Here is a 19,174-nt window from a genome sequence, read left to right as displayed (position 1 = left end):
GGGAGGGGAGCATCCTCAATACGCCTGCGCGGGAACAGAGTAGTCTTGGTCTATACTCAAACACCAATGGATGAAGAATCCCCATGTTCCTGCGGCTGCGCCGTGACCCTTAGGCACTCTCCCAGGCGCCTGCGCGAGACCTCAAGTCCCGCCCTTTTCTCTCAGTACGCTGGCGCAGGGCAGAAAGGCGGGGCTTCGGCTCTCCAGACGAATGCCAGCGCGGCTGCGCGCTGGGGGGTACCCCCTCACTGCGGCTGCGCGGGAGCCCGGCCGCCGGCTGTCACTGCGGTTGCGCGCGGCGAGCGGCGATCCCGGGGCGCCTGCGCGGGTGGCTTTGCGGGCGCTCGCGGTAAGTTTGCGCCAAGTGCGCGGCAGCCGGGACGCAGACGGCGGCGGCGGCGAGAGGCGGAGCCCGGGGACCACCCCCCATCACCCTCCCCGCAGTCACCTCACGTACCACAACCTCACCTAACCTCTCACCCCCACTGCGATCCCCCCAACCCCGGGATGGCAGCGCCCGCCAGCTTTCCCGGCCGGACCAGCGGTCGCCAGCACCGGCTTTAGCCTGTGGGACTAGGCCCCGCCGAGGCCTGACTCCCGGAGCCGGGACCCACCGTGCAGCCAGACGCCGGGCCGGGGCTGAGGGGCCGCTCCCCCCTCACGGCCCGTGGGGAGGACGCTGCCGTCCCGGGGACTGGGGGCCGGGGGGTGGGGGGGGTGCCAGGGCGAGGAAGTCGGGACCCGTGTTTGGAAAAAAGAAGGGGGGCCGGGGGCAGGAGCACCCCCTCCCCCCCGTTTCCCCCCTCCCCCCGGGGTTGGGGGGGGCCGGAGCAGAGAGCGCCCAGCCCGGGAGGTGGATGAATGTGGGAGAAAATGGAGACCAAGACGATCGTGTACGACTTGGACACGTCGGGGGGGCTGATGGAGGTAAGAGTGGCCCTCCTCATCCCCTTCCCCCAGCGCCGGGAGGGAACCTCCGCCCTCCGCCCCACAAAGCCGGCCCTGAGCTCGCAGCGCAAGAGGGCCGGGGGACGGGGGGGCTCTTCCTCACCCAGACTCTCCCTCCCATCTTTGCAACTCGGGGGGTTACGCTCAGCCGCCGAGGACGTTTGCAGCAGTATCACCTACCCGCCGCCCTCGATTCGCTCTCCCGAGGCGCCAACCCACTCCATCTCGTTGCACCGGCGGGCCTCCCCACCCCCTTCTTGTCGGCCCCTTTGTGCTTCCCCCAGCACGTCCGGGTACTGGGCTTCAGGCCTCTCCCGAGCCTGGCTTTGGAGTCCCCCACTGTCCATACAAGGAAGTGGCGAGAAGGGAACCGCGCACCCTCTCCCCATCCCCCTACTCTGATCCTCCCCATTTGGAAGAAGCCGTTCTCGTTGTTGTGCTGCAGGAACGCGGTTAGGTTGGGCTCCCCCTGGTTCCGGGGGCTGAGAGGTTCTGGGAGCAGGCTGGATGGGAGGAAGAAGGACAAAAGGGGGGAGAGGGGTGGGTGACGGAGAAGCCGCGCCGGGGGGGCGACGGACCGCCCGGGACCTCCGGGTGTGCACACACGCCATTTGTATGTGTGTGCAGCAAATCCAAGCTCTGCTGGCTCCCCCCAAGACGGACGAGGCAGAAAAGCGGAGTCGGAAGCCTGAGAAGGAGCCCCGGCGAAGCGGCAGGGCCACCAACCACGACAGCTGCGATAGCTGCAAAGAAGGTGGGGATCTCCTGTGCTGTGACCACTGCCCGGCCGCCTTCCATCTCCAGTGCTGGTAAGGTCTGGGGACCCCTCCGGAGCCCCTTGGCGGACCCTTCTCGTAACATTCCTTCACCCGGCCTACCCCTGGCTGCCGAAATAACGGGCGCTTGCAGCCGCTAGCTTTCTGCAGCCGCTGGGGCCAGCGCCTCCCCGCCCCCAGGTGCTGCCCGGATCCGGCCGTTTGCGGGGGGAGGAGCAGCTGTGGGTCCGGACCCCGAGGTGGGGGTTGGGAGGGGTGAGGAGAGCCCCATCTGGGATTGGAAGTCGCTGAGGAGCCGGGACGGAGCCGGTGGGGCACGGCCGACGGTGGCGGGGAGGAAGGGGAGGAGCTCCGGGCCCTGCGCCGCTCGCCTCCCCGCGCGCCTGCCGCCCTCGGGCTCCTGCCTGGCTGGGCTGTCCTCGCGGTGGGTGCGCGGAGCCCTCGGCGGCCGGAGCTGCCCTGGTCCAGACCCGCGGGACCCGGCGCCCGGGCGCTCCCGGCTGTGGAAGAAATCATGGAGGGTGTCTCTCGAGTCCGCCTCTTCTCTCTGCCTCTCTGTTTACAATATGGCGACCTGCCTTTAAATTATATTTTTATTCTCAGCGCCATTTTGGCTGCATATATGATTTGCAAACGTCTCCCGGGGAACGGTGGGGGTTGCCTCGGGGTCCTTTCTGCGGAAGCTCCTCGGGGGCCGGGGCTGGGATCTTGCCGCTTTAGTCCCCTTTCTCTGCCGCCGCTTGCCCCCTGTTGCCTGTCGCAGCTGCCTCCCTCTTCCCTCCCCGCCCCGCGCTGCCGCCTCTTGGGAAATCGGGCCGGGTTAGACAATTAAAATTGCCATTGGGCGCCGATTTCACTTCTCCGCTCGGGATCGGCGAACCCTTCGCTGCAGAATCCTTTGCTGTCGGGGTTAGGATTGTGTGTGGTGGCCCCGCGAGGGCATTTTTAAGGACCGGAGCAAAAAAGCTGTGCGCTTTCCCCCCACCCCCCCCACCACCCCCGCGACGCTTACTGAACGCGAGGGGAGGGGAGAGACCGAAGAGGGAGGGAGGGACCAGGGTTGGTCGCCCGCTGCTTGATCCCCCTCTGCAGCTCAGCCCAGAACAATCCGGCCAAGAAGAGTTTAAACTCCAGGTTCTGCCTGGAGAAATCACCTCTGCCCTCCACAAAAATCCCACATCTGCGCCGGGACCCCGATTGCATCTTGTTCTGATGGGTCTTGTTCTGTTCAGCAACAGTTGACTGAGGCAGGCGTTTATGAGAGGAGATGGCTGGAGAGAGCGGGAAGGAGAGGGGCTGTTCTGTTTGTTCCCACCCGTTTTTGATGTTGCCTTTTTTAGCCCTCTGTTTGAAAAAAAAAAAAAGTGAGGTTTTCCTTAAGCTCTCTACACAGTTCCATTCACATTCTGTTTCTCGGTTGGTGGAGTAGTGCCCACTGTATATTTGTACTAATTGCAGGTTTTGGAACACTTATTAGACAGATGACTGATACTGGGCAAATTAAGTCTGTAGTCAGAAGTTTTGTAGGAAGCTCCCATTACCATTCCCAAGATTCCTTTGCCCAGGAGAGCACCCTATCTTGGCTTGTAATGTTGCAGGGACAAAAATGATTATCCTGGAGGAAGCTTTGCCAATGGCTTTAAAATTTTTATTGTGAAGTGATTAATACCAGCAGTAAGGTTCTGTGGTTTTTAACCTTTGCTTCCTGTTGGTATAAGGTGTAATCCACCTGGGGAAAAAAATCTCCTGTCAAGTTTCCTGTGCTGTTCTTGAGCACAGAAGAGATTTGTACCTGGATGTGTTGTGTTGCTCTGGTTGAGAATTAAACTTGAGCTGATTTTTTTTTTATTGCGCTTGTTTGATACATACTAAGACTGAATTGTAGACTTCTTGATTTAAAATGTGGGTTAATGTTTTACCTGTAGAATGAAGTTACCGTTAACCAAGAATGGTGATTCCCATACTGAGTGAGAATTTTGTAAGCTCTTTATTATTGTTTGTTTAATAAAGCTGAAATTGTTTATTAGAAACTTCAGGCATAGAAAAAGTGTGCTGTTTTGCCTGAGATTGGGCTTTCGAACTATAAAACCTAACCCCTGAATCTTTGAATTTGATGAGTTCAAGTCTTGTCAAATTGTAACAATTAACAGTTCTACTTTAGCTGGTAGGAGAGAGGGAGGGGTTTCTAGCTGTTAGTGAGATTCAGACTGTGCATTTCATTGACTACTTTTTTTTTAAGACCATGAATGGGAACTGGTAATCAGAGCTTTGCGAATCCTAGTAAATGAGGCAGAGCTTGTTTCACATCTCCAGTTCCCTCTTTGAAGATGCCAGGACTGAATGTACCATTGACTTATCTGAGTAGTTATATAAATCACAAAACGTTGCAGATATTGGTACAAAGGCAGGAACCCTTCTTTCAAGTGAGGGTTACCCCACTTTCCTGCCTCCTACCCCACACTCTTCTAGCCCAAGTGAAGTATTTCATTAACCATCTCAACCCAAGTAGTTAGGTCAAGCACTTAATGGTGTCAGAAAATTTTGATTCCTGGGTGTGCTCATGGTAATTTGTCCCGTTATTGTTTATTTGTGTCATGTGGGAGTGAGGTTAGGAAGTGTGACTATATTTTCTCTTCCTTCCCTTTTTAACTAAGACTGGATTATTTAGGTAAGCATAGTAATGATAATTTTCCTTATGTACAGAATGTTCAAAAGTGAAGGTGGCGTTTTACAAACCCTGTAGGTCATAATTGCAGTGCTGCTGTGGGTCTCCATTCAAAATTCTGTGAGACAAGTCCTCTTTCAGTCTCTGGTGGCCTTGCCAGCTTGCCTCCCAGTGAACAGCATCTAGTAAAATGCTCCCGAAGTGATTCTAGGCAAGCTTTACCTCCTGGGCTTAGTGACATGGCCATAACCACAGGGGATTTTTCCTAAGATAATCTACTGGAGGAAATGACTGGTCACATAAGCTGTATTAATTGTCTTGTCTTATCTCAGGGGCCAGGGCTCTGTATGAGGAACAGTCCTTTCTTCCCAGTTAGACTGGGAGCCCTATTTCTGGGTTTTCTCTGATGATCTGGGTGAGGGAATGAATTGTCCTGTGCTCAGTACCATGAACTCATTGAAGAATTAAACTTGAGGAGCTGATGTCTTCATATTTGTTTAAGTGATAGTATAATCATTTTATCCAAGTTTAACTGGTTTATCAATTATTCAGAGTGGGGTTAGGGGTTACTAAACCTGCTCCTAGAGAATTAGGAAGAGATGTTTTTAAGTGTTCCCTGGGGAACCTTACCTTTATCATAATTGTCGTGCAATAAGTTGAGCTTTCCGAAAATACTGATCTCCATGGACTGGTCTCTAAAAATGGGCCTTAAAAAAAAAAAAAAATTAGACTAACTGGTGGAGCTCTGGTTGCCGCCGACCCATCTTTCTGTTTGAGATGGATAGGATTGTTCTCACTGAGAAAGTGAATACCATAGGCATCGGTAATGGGGCTGACTGGAACCTGGATGGTTTCCTCTGATTGCATTTTGCTCCAAACAGTCTGAGGGACCAGAACGGTCTGGTTGAGAAGTGCATCTACCTCAGCAGACCTCAGCATGGTCGCTTCCCGTCAGACAGATTTCTGTAGCATTTGCCTCCGCATGTTATATTTGGAATTGTTGGCCGGCTTTCCTCTCTGTGGTGTTGGCAGCATGATCCAAAATGAGGTTTTCGAAGAATGAGAGTAAAAAGGTCTCTGTGCACAGGCAAAACTAAGCTCAGCTTGGAGTTTTGCATATTTAATTTTCAGTGAGTCATAACAAGAAAGGTTTCACACACACAGTAGAAAACTGCCTTGCAGAAAATCTATACTGTTTGAACTTTTAAGGAGGTGATTTTTCTGATTTTGTTGTGTTTATTAGCTCGTCATTAGAATAGTATCAGGCAAGTGGTGAATTAAAATACATTTGTTTTAACATTATCTTATACATCTTTTGTTTCTGACATTCCAAGTGCTTGGAAGCCTGGCACTGAAGAACTGGAGGTGACAGCATCTGGACTCCCTCCCTTCACTCTGCCCCCTCAATAGTAAAATAACTCAACAATAAACAAACCTAATTTGGTTTTGTGTGTATTTTATTTATTTTTGCATTTGCTGTGTTGTGTTGGAATCTGGGTGTGTAGTATTGTTTTTAAATGGTCCACTCAAACAGGAGGGGTCTAGTAACGTTTAACTTTAACTCAATTTCACATGCATGCTTCATCAAATTAATGTGGGGCTCCGGGACCAATTTTTATGAAATGAGTACTTTAGTTCAAAGATAAGGGATAATCGCTGTTTAAAAATATAAGACTAATACTTGGTATGAGTTGTTTACTCAAAAAATGTTTGTGACCCAGATGGCTTTGGTTGAGAAAGGAAGCGTCAGAAATATTAAAACCAGAAAGAGAGGTAATACTTCTCAGAGGTAACAGTTTTTGTGTAATTTAAGGCAAGTACTTAGTGGTACTGTTGTAGGAAATTTTTCATTTCGGGCTTGTCCCAAAATTAATTACCATACTCAGTGAAAGGTAGAATGCAGTTATAATCTCATCCATCTCCTGCTGTTCCTTAAGGCTCTCAAAGTACTTTACAGATGGGCTCCACTAGTACATTAGTGCTGTTTGGGGCCTTTGTAAATGAGTTGTGTGGTTTTTTACATGTTTAAATGTGCAAAAGCCATATTTAGGTACAGCCTTCATTTTAAACTGGAGATGAGATTCATGTTGGTCTTTTTAAAATTCTTAATCAAGTATGTTTCCAAGAGATTGTTTTTTGTTTTTTGTTTTTTGTTTTTTTGCGGTACGCGGGCCTCTCACTGTTGTGGCCTCTCCCGTTGCGGAGCACAGGCTCCGGACGCACAGGCTCAGCGGCCATGGTTCACGGGCCCAGCCCCTCCGGGGCATGGGGCACTAACTCGTGTCCCCTGCATTGGCAGGCGGACTCTCAACCACTGCGCCACCAGGGAAGCCCCAAGAGAATTTTTTTAAAGCCAAATCATAAAGACAAATAAATTACCTGATTTGAACTGAAAAGGAATTCAAATTGTCACTACTGTGTGTTGAATGAAACACTGTTTTTTATTAAGCTCTGAGTGAAAGTACAAGTGTTACTCAAAAGGGCTCAGTGAGTTTTCCAGTTTCATCCTTCTAGCATTTGTTGGTGCTTCATTCCTTTTTATGGCTGAATACTATTCTGTGTATGGCTATACCATATTTTTGTAGTCCATTCATCAGTCGATGGATATTTGGGTTGTTTCTTCTTTTTGCTATTGTGAATAATCATGCTGTGAATACTTGTGTGCAAGTTTTTTTGTGGATATCTGTTTTCATTTCTCTTAGGTATATACCCAGGAGTGAAATCACTGGGTCATATGGTAACTCTTACATTTAACCGATGAAGAACTGCCAGACTATTTTCCAAAGTGGCTGCATCATTTTACATTCCCACCAGCAGTGTATGAGCATTCCAATTTCTCCACATCCTTTCCAATACTTGCTATTACCTGTCTTCTTGATTAAAGCCATCCTATGGCTATGAAGTGCTATCTCATTGTGGTTTTGATTTGCATTTGCCTGGTGGCTAACGACACTGAACATCTTTTCATGTGCTTCTTGGCCATTTGTATATTTTCTTGGAGAAATGTCTATTCAGATCTTTGTCCAATTTTTATCAGCTTATTTGGTTTTTTATTATTGAGTTGTAAAAGTTCTCTATATATTCTAGATACAAGTCCCTTGTCAGATATATGATTTGCAAGTCTTTTCTCCCATTCTGTGGGTTGTCTTTTCACTTCCCCTATCTTTTTATTTTTAAATTTTTAGTCTTACCTAGAAAAAGATGGTTGATTTAAGTACACTTAAATGTCTATGCCTATATTGTCTATGTAATGACAGTAAGTAAAGGATTTCTTCTGTGAACTCAGTCAAGATGATGTGTCTCAGTGGAGGGAACCTTATGATGATTGATTTGGTATGTTGCTATTTCAGCTTTTCTGGGTGACCCCTCTTAGCAAAGAAGTCTAAGGCTGGAAGTTACCCTAGAGGAAGTATAAAAAATCCACCACCTGCCCTAAGGCAGGATGCTCACCTGGCTCCCACCAGCCACAATAGAAAATTTCTGTGTATAGGCACTTCTCATACTTGGAGGCCCCTGGTTCCTGGTTTAAGGAGGAAGATTTTAATCACCTCAGTTTGATTGGTAACTGCTTGCGGTGGAAATAACTACAGATCAGTTAATGAGCTTTTGATCTCGGTGAACAAGAACAAAAAGTTGTTCGAACAGTGCAGTGAACTCACCTATTTATACGTGTCTTTATGTAAGTCCAGATAACAGTAAATAGGGAGGCGGCATGCAGAGAATATTTGCTTGAAGGTTTTATATAGCTTATAAAAAGAAACCGTCTGCTTTGATGCTCCCTAGAAATGCAGGTGTCCTGCTTCTTAACAGAAATGGGTATATTTTTTCTTCTACAAGTGATATGGCGATAGAAAATAGATGAAGCTGAATGTTGTTTGCTTTGAGTTATGAGTAGAATACTGAAATCCATCTCTGAACTTTCTTGTCCCACCCTCAGCGCATACACAACAGTTCCTTGGGTGTGTAGTTAAGCAGACCAATCTGGTGGAAAATTCTGGTTGAGGTTATGTTGGCATTTACTATGATAATGCAGCACAGGCACCTGGAAATGCATTCTTGTTTTCTGGGGTTTTTTTGTTTGTTTTTGTTTTTTATCTTTGGCTGTACTGGGTGTTCATTGCAACACGCAGGCTCTTCGTTGTGGGCTCAGTAGTTGCAGCCTGAGGGCTTAGTTGCCACGTGGCATGTGGGATCCCAGTTCCCCGACCAGGGATTGAACCCATGTCCCCTGCATTGGAAGACGGATTCTTAACCACTGGACCACCAAGGAAGTCCCTGCATTTTTGTTTTAAGGTGCCAGAGTTTTAAGTCACCAGAGCAGGAAAAAAAAAAGTTTGTTTTCCCACCTCCACTGTGCTCTTCCTTTGACTTAAAGTCCCCAGGGAGTACAACATGGCCAGCTGCATTGCCATTCAATGAGTGACACTTATAAGAGCACCTCTGCATAATGCTAGCCTCCCAAGAGACAGGACAGGAGTACAGCTGTCCCCCTGCCAGTTTCCTGAAAGAGGAGGACATTGTATTCAGTGCAAGTCCTAGACCAAATTTCAGAAAGGCACTTTGGTGTTGCAGATTTGTCACCATGCCCAGGACGCATGCACAGGTCGCTCGCTGACTGCTTTTCCCATGACTCAACAACAGTTAAGAATAAGAAGGTGACTCTTTTTTCTGCCTGCCACTTACAGATATCAAAATCCTCATCCTTTAAGCCTTTAATTATTTCTAAATCTAGTCTCAGCAAATAAGAATAAAGACGAAGTTTTGTGTGAGAGGCAAAAGACACTGAGGGGTATAATGGGCACTGACAAAAGAAGAAACTATTGATTGGACCCATCAGTAAAAAGGAACTTGGCTGTTACATACAGCTGTTGCTGAATTCACAATAAGCAAATTCCAAGTACACCTTGCAGATTGATGAAATTTTCTAAATAAAGAAAAACTTGACTCACTCATTCAAAGAACTACTCCTTTCCCTTTTGCAATCCTGTACTAAATGTTCATTAAACTACTTGAAAGCCAGAGACTGACCCATTTCCTCTGCTCTTTGCTGCGTAATACTTAGTGGTATTACAAATGAGAGACGTGCAAAGATAAACACTGGTTGGGGAACAGAAATGATGTCTGGGTTCTTCGAAGTGGATGGTACCTTTGTTAACACAAACACATGGTGACTATTCCTTTCTCCCTAATTACGTTTGCTTTTCTGTATGTTAGTAGCTTTGGTGTTTAATCTTTGCCCTTCCCCTGTTTTCTGACAAATTGTACAGGGTATCTCCCAGGAAATGTTTCCCGGTCTTAAAAGGACAAAAGACTTAGTAACAGCAGGGTGGGGGAGGCAGGTGGCGGGGACTCAGTGCCTGAACCTAGCGTTAGTCTTTCCCACTGATTTGGGCTCTGCGTGAGGCTCTTTTTGAATAAGCTCAAGTGAGCAGGAGAGGACTTTCTGTGGGGTTTGAGCTTAACTGTAGCCCAAAGACATCACTTTACCTCCAGGCCAGGCAGGGGTGGGGGTACCTCTCAGAATTACTAGCAACGTTGAATTCTAGGGTGGAAACCTGTTTGTAGCAGCACGAGCACATTTATAGTCTTTTATCCAGCTGTGATCCTCAGAGGGTTGTTGGGTATTTTTTCCTCCTGTCTGCATTTGTACAAAGAACAGAACAGAGAAGCTAATGAAGTGCACGGAACTTTGAGTGAGTTTAGAAAAGTCTCTGCATTACAAAACTGGGCAATGTGGAGCTACTCCTGTTCTTTCCACCAGCCATGGGCTCCTGTGATGAGCTGTGAGCTTTTTAATTCCCATGTTCACTGAACCCTCAGGTAGAGTTCTACTGATCCTTTTTTTTTTTTTTTGGCTGCGTTGCATCTTCCTTGCTGTGCACAGGCTTTCTCTAGTTGCGGCGATCAGGGGCTACTCTTCGTTGTGGTGCACAGGCTTCTCATTGCGGTGGCTTCTCTTGCTGCAGAGCATGGGATCTAGGTGCACGGGCTTCAGTAGTTGCAACACGTGGGCTCAGTAGTTGTGGCTCATGGGCACACGGGCTTAGTTGCTCTGCGGCATGTGGGATCTTCCCGGATCAGGGCTCGAACCCGTGTCCCCTGCATTGGCAGGTGGATTCTTAACAACTGTGCCACCAGAGAAGCCCCTCTACTGCTTCTTGGTTTTAACAAAGCTCTGGAAACATTAGAGGGAAACTCTATGGTGAACTTTTTCCATTAACAATCATCAATTATTGGTCAAAATACATTGTGAAGATTATACTACATAAATCTCATTAAATGTGTCTAAACCTGTAACTTTTCATAGTTCTATACATGGGTTGGCTGTATTTAACTTTCCTTGATCTTGCCATTTTTTTGAAAGAGCGTCTTAAATGTAGGGAGAACTATGTCACTAATTTTGACCTTTATTGAGAAACACTGTTTTGCTTTATTATCTTTGTTTTGCTTTATCCCTCCTTGGTAGTCCTCTTGGTTTTCCCTGGCATAGATGACACTTAGCCATTCTAACTCAAAGCAATTCTGACGCCTGATTCCATGTTATCAGACATCTTTGACTTCAGGCTGCAGTTTGTGGTGTTGTAGGAAGCTGTATAGTAAGAAAAGTGCCTGCAGGTTATTTAAGTTACGGGAAAGAGCTCATGTGCAAGGCTTGTATGCTTGCTGTATACAAGCTTTCCACAAATCTTACCATTTGTGTGCACACATTCAGGCCCTTAGGGTGACTGTTCTTTGGTTAGGGACCATCTGAGAGAAAAGTGGGCCGAAGGGAAAAATCATGGCACTCTGTCTCTGACAAGTATGTTCAACTCCTAAATAGGTCACCAGGGGTATAACTGGAAGGCTTCAGAAGCCCAAGTCCACACTTAGCTGTGGCATCAAACCACGACAGCACAGTTTGACAGCGTGCCCGGGAGATTACTTCAGTCATGCAGGTTGGGGAGCTTTGAGGTTTCTGAGTAAAATTGGGGGAGGGGCAAGGGTAAGGGTAAAAGAAGAGGGGAATAAGCCCTGTGCTGTTTTGGCCCCAATAGTAGCATTATTCTTTAATTTTTTTTAATTTTTGTTTGCATTGGGTCTTCATTGCTGCACATAGGCTTTCTCTAGTTGCGGCGAGCTGGGGCTACTCTTCATTGCGGTGCGCGGGCTTCTCATTGCGGTGGCTTCTCTTGTTGTGGAGCACGGGCTCTAGGCACATGGGCTTCAGTAGTTGTGTCACACGGGCTTAGTTGTTCTGCGGCATGTGGGATCTTCCTGGGCCAGGGCTCGCACCCGTGTCCCTTGCACTGGCAGGTGGATTCTTTTTTAAAAATTTTATTCATTTATCTTTGGCTGCATTGGGTCTTCGTTGCTGTGCACAGGCTTTCTCTAGTTGCAGCGAGGGGGGCTACTCTTGGTTGCAGTGCACGGGCTTCTCATTGCGGTGGCTTCTCTTGTTGCGGAGCATGAGCTCCAGGCGTGCAGGCTTCAGTAGTTGTGGCTCGCGGGCTCCAGAGCGCAGGCTCAGTAGCTGTGGCGCACGGGCTTAGTTGCTCCGCGACATGTAGGATCCTCCCGGACCAGGGCTCGAACCCGTGTCCCCTGCATTGGCAGGCAGATTCTCAACCACTGCGTGGCAGGAGGATTCTTAACCACTCCGCCACCAGGGAAGTCCCAGTAACATTATTCATCCTCCTTCATTTTTTTTTTTAGAAGACCCTGTCAGAGGAGAGTAAATGAAGCAGAAATCCTCCTTAGGGAAAAGCAGCTGAGCCTTGGGTAGAAACCCGCTCTACATTTAGTTGGATTTCAAATATTCTCCCTAAGATGTTATTATTTTTAGTTTTCCCAGCCTTTATAGAATTTTAGGTTCAATATCTGTAAGGTGTGAACTGGTCCAGATTCCCTGAGCTGTGTCTACAAGAAGAGTGTAGCCTCTTTCCTTATTCTTGATAGTCCCACTAAAATTTGACCACGGAACAGTACCCAGTTTTCCATACCTTTGAGACTCTGATGGAATACACAATTAAAATTGTTGGTTCTTTCCAATGGAATATTAGAAAGTGGAGTATTAGAAAGTGACTGTTGGGGATGCATGTATACGTATAGCTGATTCACTTTGTTATACAGCAGAAACTAGCACAACATTGTAGAGCAATTATACTCCAATAAAGATGATAAAAAAAATTTTAAATAAATAAATAAAATCCTTTGTTGCCAAAAAAAAAAAAAGAAAGTGACTGTTGAGGCCAGAATATTGACTCTTTTCTAAAATAGGTGGTCTCCAGCATCCATCATAAGGTGAATGAATGAAGCCCATTTTTTAACTGTTTGCAGCCAGCTCATTTTCCATTGTAGAGAAGCCGGGATTGCAAGAATAGGCAAACCAGTGGTAGATCAGGTCCTGTGGCACCGGGCTTGGCTTGTAGAGAAGTTAGCAGAGGCAAACACCTGTTATAACTGTTGGTTCTACCCTCCCTCCTTCTTTCCCTGCACTTCTTATAACCCTCTTCTCCAGGTGTCCTTCACTGGGAGGATGCCCCAAGCCAGCTCTACATAGAAGGCAATAAAATTTGGGGGCACAGTCAGCTAGTTTGAAAGGATTATATGCCTGTGGAAGTGACGCAACTAGCTAAGTTTCTCAATAGGGCATTTGTAATGGCCTGGCACTTCATTGGCCTCCTTGTTAACACAGCTCCTAAGGCTCTGCATGAAAGAACCAGCAGCCCTTGTACTTTTTATGTACTTTGTGGCATTAGCTGTATTTGAGTCAGTAGCTGGGGTAAAGGAGAGTAAGAAATTAAGGTTCAGGGACCCCCATGAACTTTCTCTCTGCTTTCATCTCTCCAGTATCCTTCGATATGACCCTCTTCTCTGCCTTTGAAAGGTAGGCCATCCATGAAGGGAAAAGCTGATGCCCACACAAGTGTCCAGAGAAAGCTTACTATTTCTGCTGACATTTAAATTTCATTAAATTTTGTTCCCTCAAAACACAGACCATTAAATTTGGGAATTATTAATATAGCTTTTAATTTAAGTTTTAAAAGATATTGTTAAATTAAACTTTACCCATCACCTCTTAGCTTTTCCAGGACAGAAGCTGATTTCAATTTATAAAAGGCTTGTTTTCTGTACTGATACGTGCCTTTATAGATCAAGATGGCTGCTAGGAGGCTGGGACATGGTTGTGGTCCTGTCAGCGATCACCCTCACTCCCCTTTTAACTGGTACCAACACGTTTCCTGAGCGGACGGAGAGCAGCAGGGCCAGTCTGAGAGAGAGGAGGCCTGTTCTGCGCATGTATTGTCTTCTGTAGTTGGTCTTACACGATGCCGTGAAATATAGATGCAGGATTTTTATCTGGTAGTGGACCTCACATGGATGGATGAGACCCATGAACTGTGAAATTAAAAATCAAAACTGCTCAGTGCCGTTGTTTGCTTGCTGAATACCCCACCACCACCAAAAGGGGGGGGAGGGACATACAGATGATGCGGGGCGGCGGGCAGTGGAATCTTTCTTAGTCTGATATTTTATTTCAACTGAAATGACTGTTTATGTAGCTAGAGAGCTTCTGATTCTTGGAGAATGGTGGGTTCTGACAGGAGGGACCCTAACCAGGGTCATTTGACTGACCTCTTTTAGAAGAGAACCTGAGTGGAAGGCTGTTGTTGGTATATTGTGTGCAGACATGCTGTTTGCACAGTGTTCCTGTTAAGTGTTTGTGTTAAATAGAATATTTTTGTCAGTCCAGGAAGAGAAAATGGAGTGTGTTCTTTCCTAAGTATTTTTCATCCACTTGCTCCCTCTTGTCCTAAGACGTACACCAAAGCTTATGATTTGGTTAAGTGATATTTTCATGTCTCTCTGGCTGCCTTTGGCTCAAGTTTTAAAATGTCAGTGTTGCTTGGCTGGATGGACAGTTGCAAGCCATACATCAGTAACAACATATTTAAAAAAAAAAGTCCAGAGCCCAACACCATTTTTATCTGCATGTTATAATGTAAAAAATAGGTCTCTGAAATAAAAGGCAGTCTTTTCTGCTTCTCTGTCTCCCTTCACCTCTCCCCTCCTCCCTTTGTTCTCTTGTTCCCCTCCCCCTTCTCTCTTCCAGTTCCATATTGAAAAACTGCTTGTGCTGGGTGGATAATTAACGCAGAGCTATGGAGCAACAGGTCCCACTGGTGGCGACTAAATCTGAAGTAAATGTTAATGTCGTGCAGGTTCACATATATTAATAGGCGAGGGAGATGAGTGAGGTTAGACTCCGATCAACCACACTGGTATATGACTTGAAATAGATCCTCTTAATTAGAGAGCCAAGAACCATGACAACTACCAATATCTTCCACCTGCAGTGGTGAGCTGCAGCCTCATTAGTGAATGAAAGAGGCATTCTAAATTAAAACTGGGCTCTGTCCTTGGGCTGTAAGTTGGGATCATCTGGCTCTGGGCTTTGAATCTTTGACACGGAGAGGTCTGTCAGTGCAGGCATTACAGTTAGCTGAGGGGTGTATGTTTGTGGTTTTCTTTTCGATGACTCCAGAAATAGACCAATCTAGACACCCTGTTCAGCAACAGAGATGCATCATTTGCATTTGTTTATGGAAGTTCAGATGCTAGAGTCCCGCTGCAGAGGTTGGCTTTAGGAGTTTTAGTTTGAAAAAATTAATGTTTGTCCAGCTTTTTAGTTGGTTTGTGGGCAGATGTTACTGTTAACAGTTTATAGGCCCTCTCAGGCCTCACAGAGAGCCACACCAAACTCTGAGACGCATACTCTTCAGTTGTACAATCTCTGAAGATTTAGAGCTCTATTGTTATGAATTATTTTATAGCTAACAGTGTCTTCAAGATCAGGTAGTGGTTAAAATAAATAACAAGTTGGAGAGTAGTGAACAGTCACTTTCTGGCCAGGAATTGCAGGCCAGGGCTTTTTAACAAACGATCTGGAAGGAAACATCCAGAGCCATGAAGATGGGAAGATATTCTGCAAGAGCGCCATGCTCACAGGGCACGCTCTTCTCTGCCATGGAGAAGAGTGCCTGTCTCGCAGCACCACAGGCCATATTCTTTTGAAGTCAGAAAGTAAAATAAAGGCCCTTGGCCTGTTGGCTAAAGAGCTACCAGTTTTCCAAGACAAGCCAGCTCACATACAGAAAATGACTCTTCCAGGACTCACCTTCCTTCCCAGGATGTAGACAGTTCTCAGAAGGAATCTAAAGTTTCAAATAATATTGTGTGCTAGGTGGACTTTAGTCTCTGTTCCCAGGGAAATGTCTCCACTCCCAGAACCTTCCTTTCATCAGGTAGGTTTTCAAAATACAGAAATATACATTCTTCTAAAACTATAGTCTCCTCGTGAACACCTCAAGATCCTTAACTTCACCATCTTTAAAGGATCACTGGCTTAATTACCATTTGCTGAATAGCAGTTGTTGAGATGTGGAAAGAGTAGGGGAAAGGCCACCGTCACCTTCAGGTACCAAAAGACCAAAGTTCTGAGGCTCTGTGTTGAGTCTGGCATCCATGAACTGCTGAGTTTTATATAGGTCTGTATGGCAAGAATCAGAATCAGTTTGTAGTTGATTATATGTGGTCTCATTACCAACTGTCCTTTTCACATTATGATCCCTGAGAGCAAGGACCATTTTTGAAATCTCACCACTTAGCACATTGTCTAGCATAACATAGTGTCCAGTAAATGCTTGAGTGATGAATGACTCTGGTCCTCTCTCCCTAAAGGCTGTGTTTCTTGATGGGTTAGATCATAACTTGTTTGCTTTGTGTCCTTCCTCTAGCATGGTACCTCCAGTGTGGCATTGGTTAGTAAGCAGTGGGAACTCAATAAATATTGACTAAAGGAGAGGGGAATGCTCAACCCTGTGGTTGAGGAAGATACTGTGACGGATATTCCACTGTGTTCCGTAGAAATAGGAGAACTACCTAGAAATCACACTGGGCTCAAGATTTGGAAGAACCAGGAAGCTGATTTTGGTTCTAATTCTGCTTTCTGACTCCATGGCTTTAGATAAGTCCGTTTAGAGATACCTGTATGATGGGAGTAAGAATTAATTTTCACTGTATGATGGTGAAGATCAAGTAAGAGCATCTGTGAAAACACTTTGTGAACTGTAATAGACTAGATGTAAAATGAGATTATCACTCTGCTGTTTCTAAGCTTTAGCGATTAGGAAGCATATTGATGTCTTTACAAGCAGCACTGGCTCATTACAGTGTTTTCATGGTTTTTACTGCTGAGCAGCAGAAACTGATAATTTCAGCACTACCTGACTCTTAACTTTTAATGATTTCCTTTTGTAGAGGATGGCTCTCAGTACCCTGTCTTCATTGATATATGGGGATGAGAGGGAGCTGGAACAGAGCCATGTTTTTCCTGACAGGCATATCATGATTTAAAGATTCTGGCATGCATATAATTGTTTTGAAGTTCATACTTAACTTATGAGAACATGGGGGGCAAGGAGCTTTAAGATGGGTGGGTGAGGTGGGGAAGTCCTCAGGATGTGTATGTGAGTACCCCGAGACTGCAGAATCTCCTTTCTCCCTGGAATCCTTTGTCTGTTGACAGTATTTCTCATATGGAACAAAATTAGTCTGTTTGCAGAACAACATCTTCCAGAACTAGTTCCTGAGCTTATTACCCCAATGGCAGCCTGTCTTTCCTTGAGTCATTTCATGAATCCTTTTCCTCTAGATGTTTGAGTTGAAAAACTGCCTTCTAATTTTTGGCTGTGCTGGGCCTTCGTTGCTGTGTGAGTTTTCTCTAGTTGTGGCAGGAGGGGGGCTACTCTTCCTTGCAGTGCGCAGGCTTCTCATTGCAGGCTTCTTGTTGCAGAGCATGGGCTCTAGGTGCGTGGGCTTCAGTAGTTGTGGCATGCGGGCTCAGTAGTTGTGGCGCACGGGCTTAGTTGCTCCGTGGCCTGTGGGATCTTCCCGGACCAGGGCTCGAACCCACGTCCCCGGCATTGGCAGGCGGATTCTTAGCCATTGCGCCACCAGGAAGTCCCACCATATTTTCAGATTTATTTCAAGATGCATGTTCTGTCTCTAAGAAAGCAGCAAAATCCCAACAAGGCCTCACTCTTTTAAATGTTCTGTGTTCATCCTGGAGACAACACTCTGACTTTCCTGCATGGCTCCCTAAACTCCCAGCCTGAACTTTAGGGCAGACAAGAGGAGCCTGTGGCCATAATCTACAATTCTGAGAAATGTTTGTTCTTCAGCATGGTATCTCTGAAAGTGATCCTTTAGAAACTAACCAGGAGCTACTTTTGAGAGCCTCTTAATACAGATTTTGAGCATTTTACCCCTGTGTTAAGAAAGAGAAATGATGAGGACACAGGGAGGGGGAAGGGTAAGCTGGGGCAAAGTGAGAGAGTGGCATGTAGATATATACACTACCAAATGTAAAATAGATAGCTAGTGGGAAGCAGCCTCATAGCACAGGGAGATCAGCTCGGTGCTTTGTGACCACCTAGAGGGGTGGGATAGAGAGGGTGGGAGGGAGGGAGATGCAAGAGGGAAGAGATATGGGGATATATGTATATGTATAGCTGATTCATTTTGTTACAAAGCAGAAACTAACACACCATTGTAAAGCAATTATACTCCAATAAAGATGTTAAAAAAAAAAGAAAGAGAAATGAGAAATCAAATTGTTTAAAGAGGGTTTAAGTAGGTTACGGTATGAAGTTCAAGCTTGCAAATATGGACTTTGATGTCTTCTTATTGAAAACATAAGTAATTTCATGTGTGATTTAACCACCAGAACAAGTGTCTGCACATCCACATTGCCTTGCTTCATGACTTGGGTGGAGGGGGTTACATTCACTTCTTAGAAGCCCATTATTTTAGTGTTCCCCAGTTCTTTAAAGCTTTATTGAGTACCTACTGTGTGCCAGGCATAATGCAGAGTGTAGAGATACAAAGGTAAATGAGGCAGAGAAGGAGATTCAGGTACATAATATTTCACTATAGTATGGCCCAGAAGTGCTGTAGGGAATCAGGGGCTGTCAGAGGAGTCTTCCTGGAGATAGTGCCTGACTTGAGCTCCAGAAGATAAGGCGTTCACCAGGTGAAGGAGTGGGGGGAGGCTCAGCTTTTGTGGTTGTGGGTAGCAGAGAATGAGAATGATCAGAGAAAGGGTTGAGAAACAGTGTGGACTGTGTAGGGAGCCACCAGACTGATGGAGCTGGGGAAGGGACAGGGTTCTGGCTTGCATTACTGAGGAGCTTGAACTTTATCCTGATGGGGTAAGGGCAATATTGAAAGGCTTTTTAATAAGGAGAATGATATGATCAGAATTGTGGCAGAATTATTCTGCCAGCAGGGTTGGAAATAGATTGAGGAAGGCAGGAAGGGTGGCCAGGGGGCCATTCACATCTTGGTAAAAGATCTAAGCCACTGCCGCCTTGCCTCACCCTTCTGTGCTTTACATGTTTGCTGTAGGGTATCTTGGTACAAAACAAAGTCAGTAGGCAGATGAAAAGAAATGATGAAAAACAGAATGAGAAATGGCAGCCTTTTCAGGATTAGTTTTAATATGACAGCTGCTGAAGCACAGCAGAGTCTGTAGGCCTTTGCACATTACATGCATGCATTTCATTAGTTTGGACATGGCCTATGCAGAAATACATTGGAGAGAACTAGGGAAGACTTTACAGGCGACATTCACTTGTGGCCCTCCAGGGCTTGAAGACCTGTCCCAGTAGGCCAGTGTGCTTCCAGTTTTATGCTTCCTGGTAAGGATCCTCCTGAGATTCCACCAAGGAAAGAGAGGATAGGA

At 46.2% G+C, this 19,174-nt stretch overlaps 1 protein-coding gene across 2 annotated transcripts in view; it reads left to right on the top strand.

Moving 5' to 3' along the window:
- Window positions 1-287: 287 nt before the first annotated feature.
- PHF12 (PHD finger protein 12) overlaps window positions 288-19,174 on the top strand; it is a 39,988-nt gene continuing 21,101 nt past the window's right edge. The window contains exons 1-2 of one of the 2 annotated variants that reach the window (XR_003437966.1): window positions 288-927; window positions 1,576-1,757. Coding sequence is in view for 1 of the 2 variants with exons in the window: in XM_027130468.1 (XP_026986269.1) it covers window positions 862-927; window positions 1,576-1,757 (248 nt within the window). In the remaining variant the exon portion in view is untranslated. The remainder of the gene's footprint in view (window positions 928-1,575; window positions 1,758-19,174) is intronic. The other variant, XM_027130468.1, reaches the window with a different exon arrangement.

This window comes from Aethalodelphis obliquidens, unplaced genomic scaffold (assembly GCF_003676395.1).
Source record: "Aethalodelphis obliquidens isolate GAN/ISIS:26980383/991018 unplaced genomic scaffold, ASM367639v1 scaffold38, whole genome shotgun sequence".
In the NCBI taxonomy this organism is placed as follows: Eukaryota; Metazoa; Chordata; class Mammalia; order Artiodactyla; family Delphinidae; genus Aethalodelphis; species Aethalodelphis obliquidens.
This window is presented reverse-complemented; position numbering and strand designations above follow the sequence as displayed.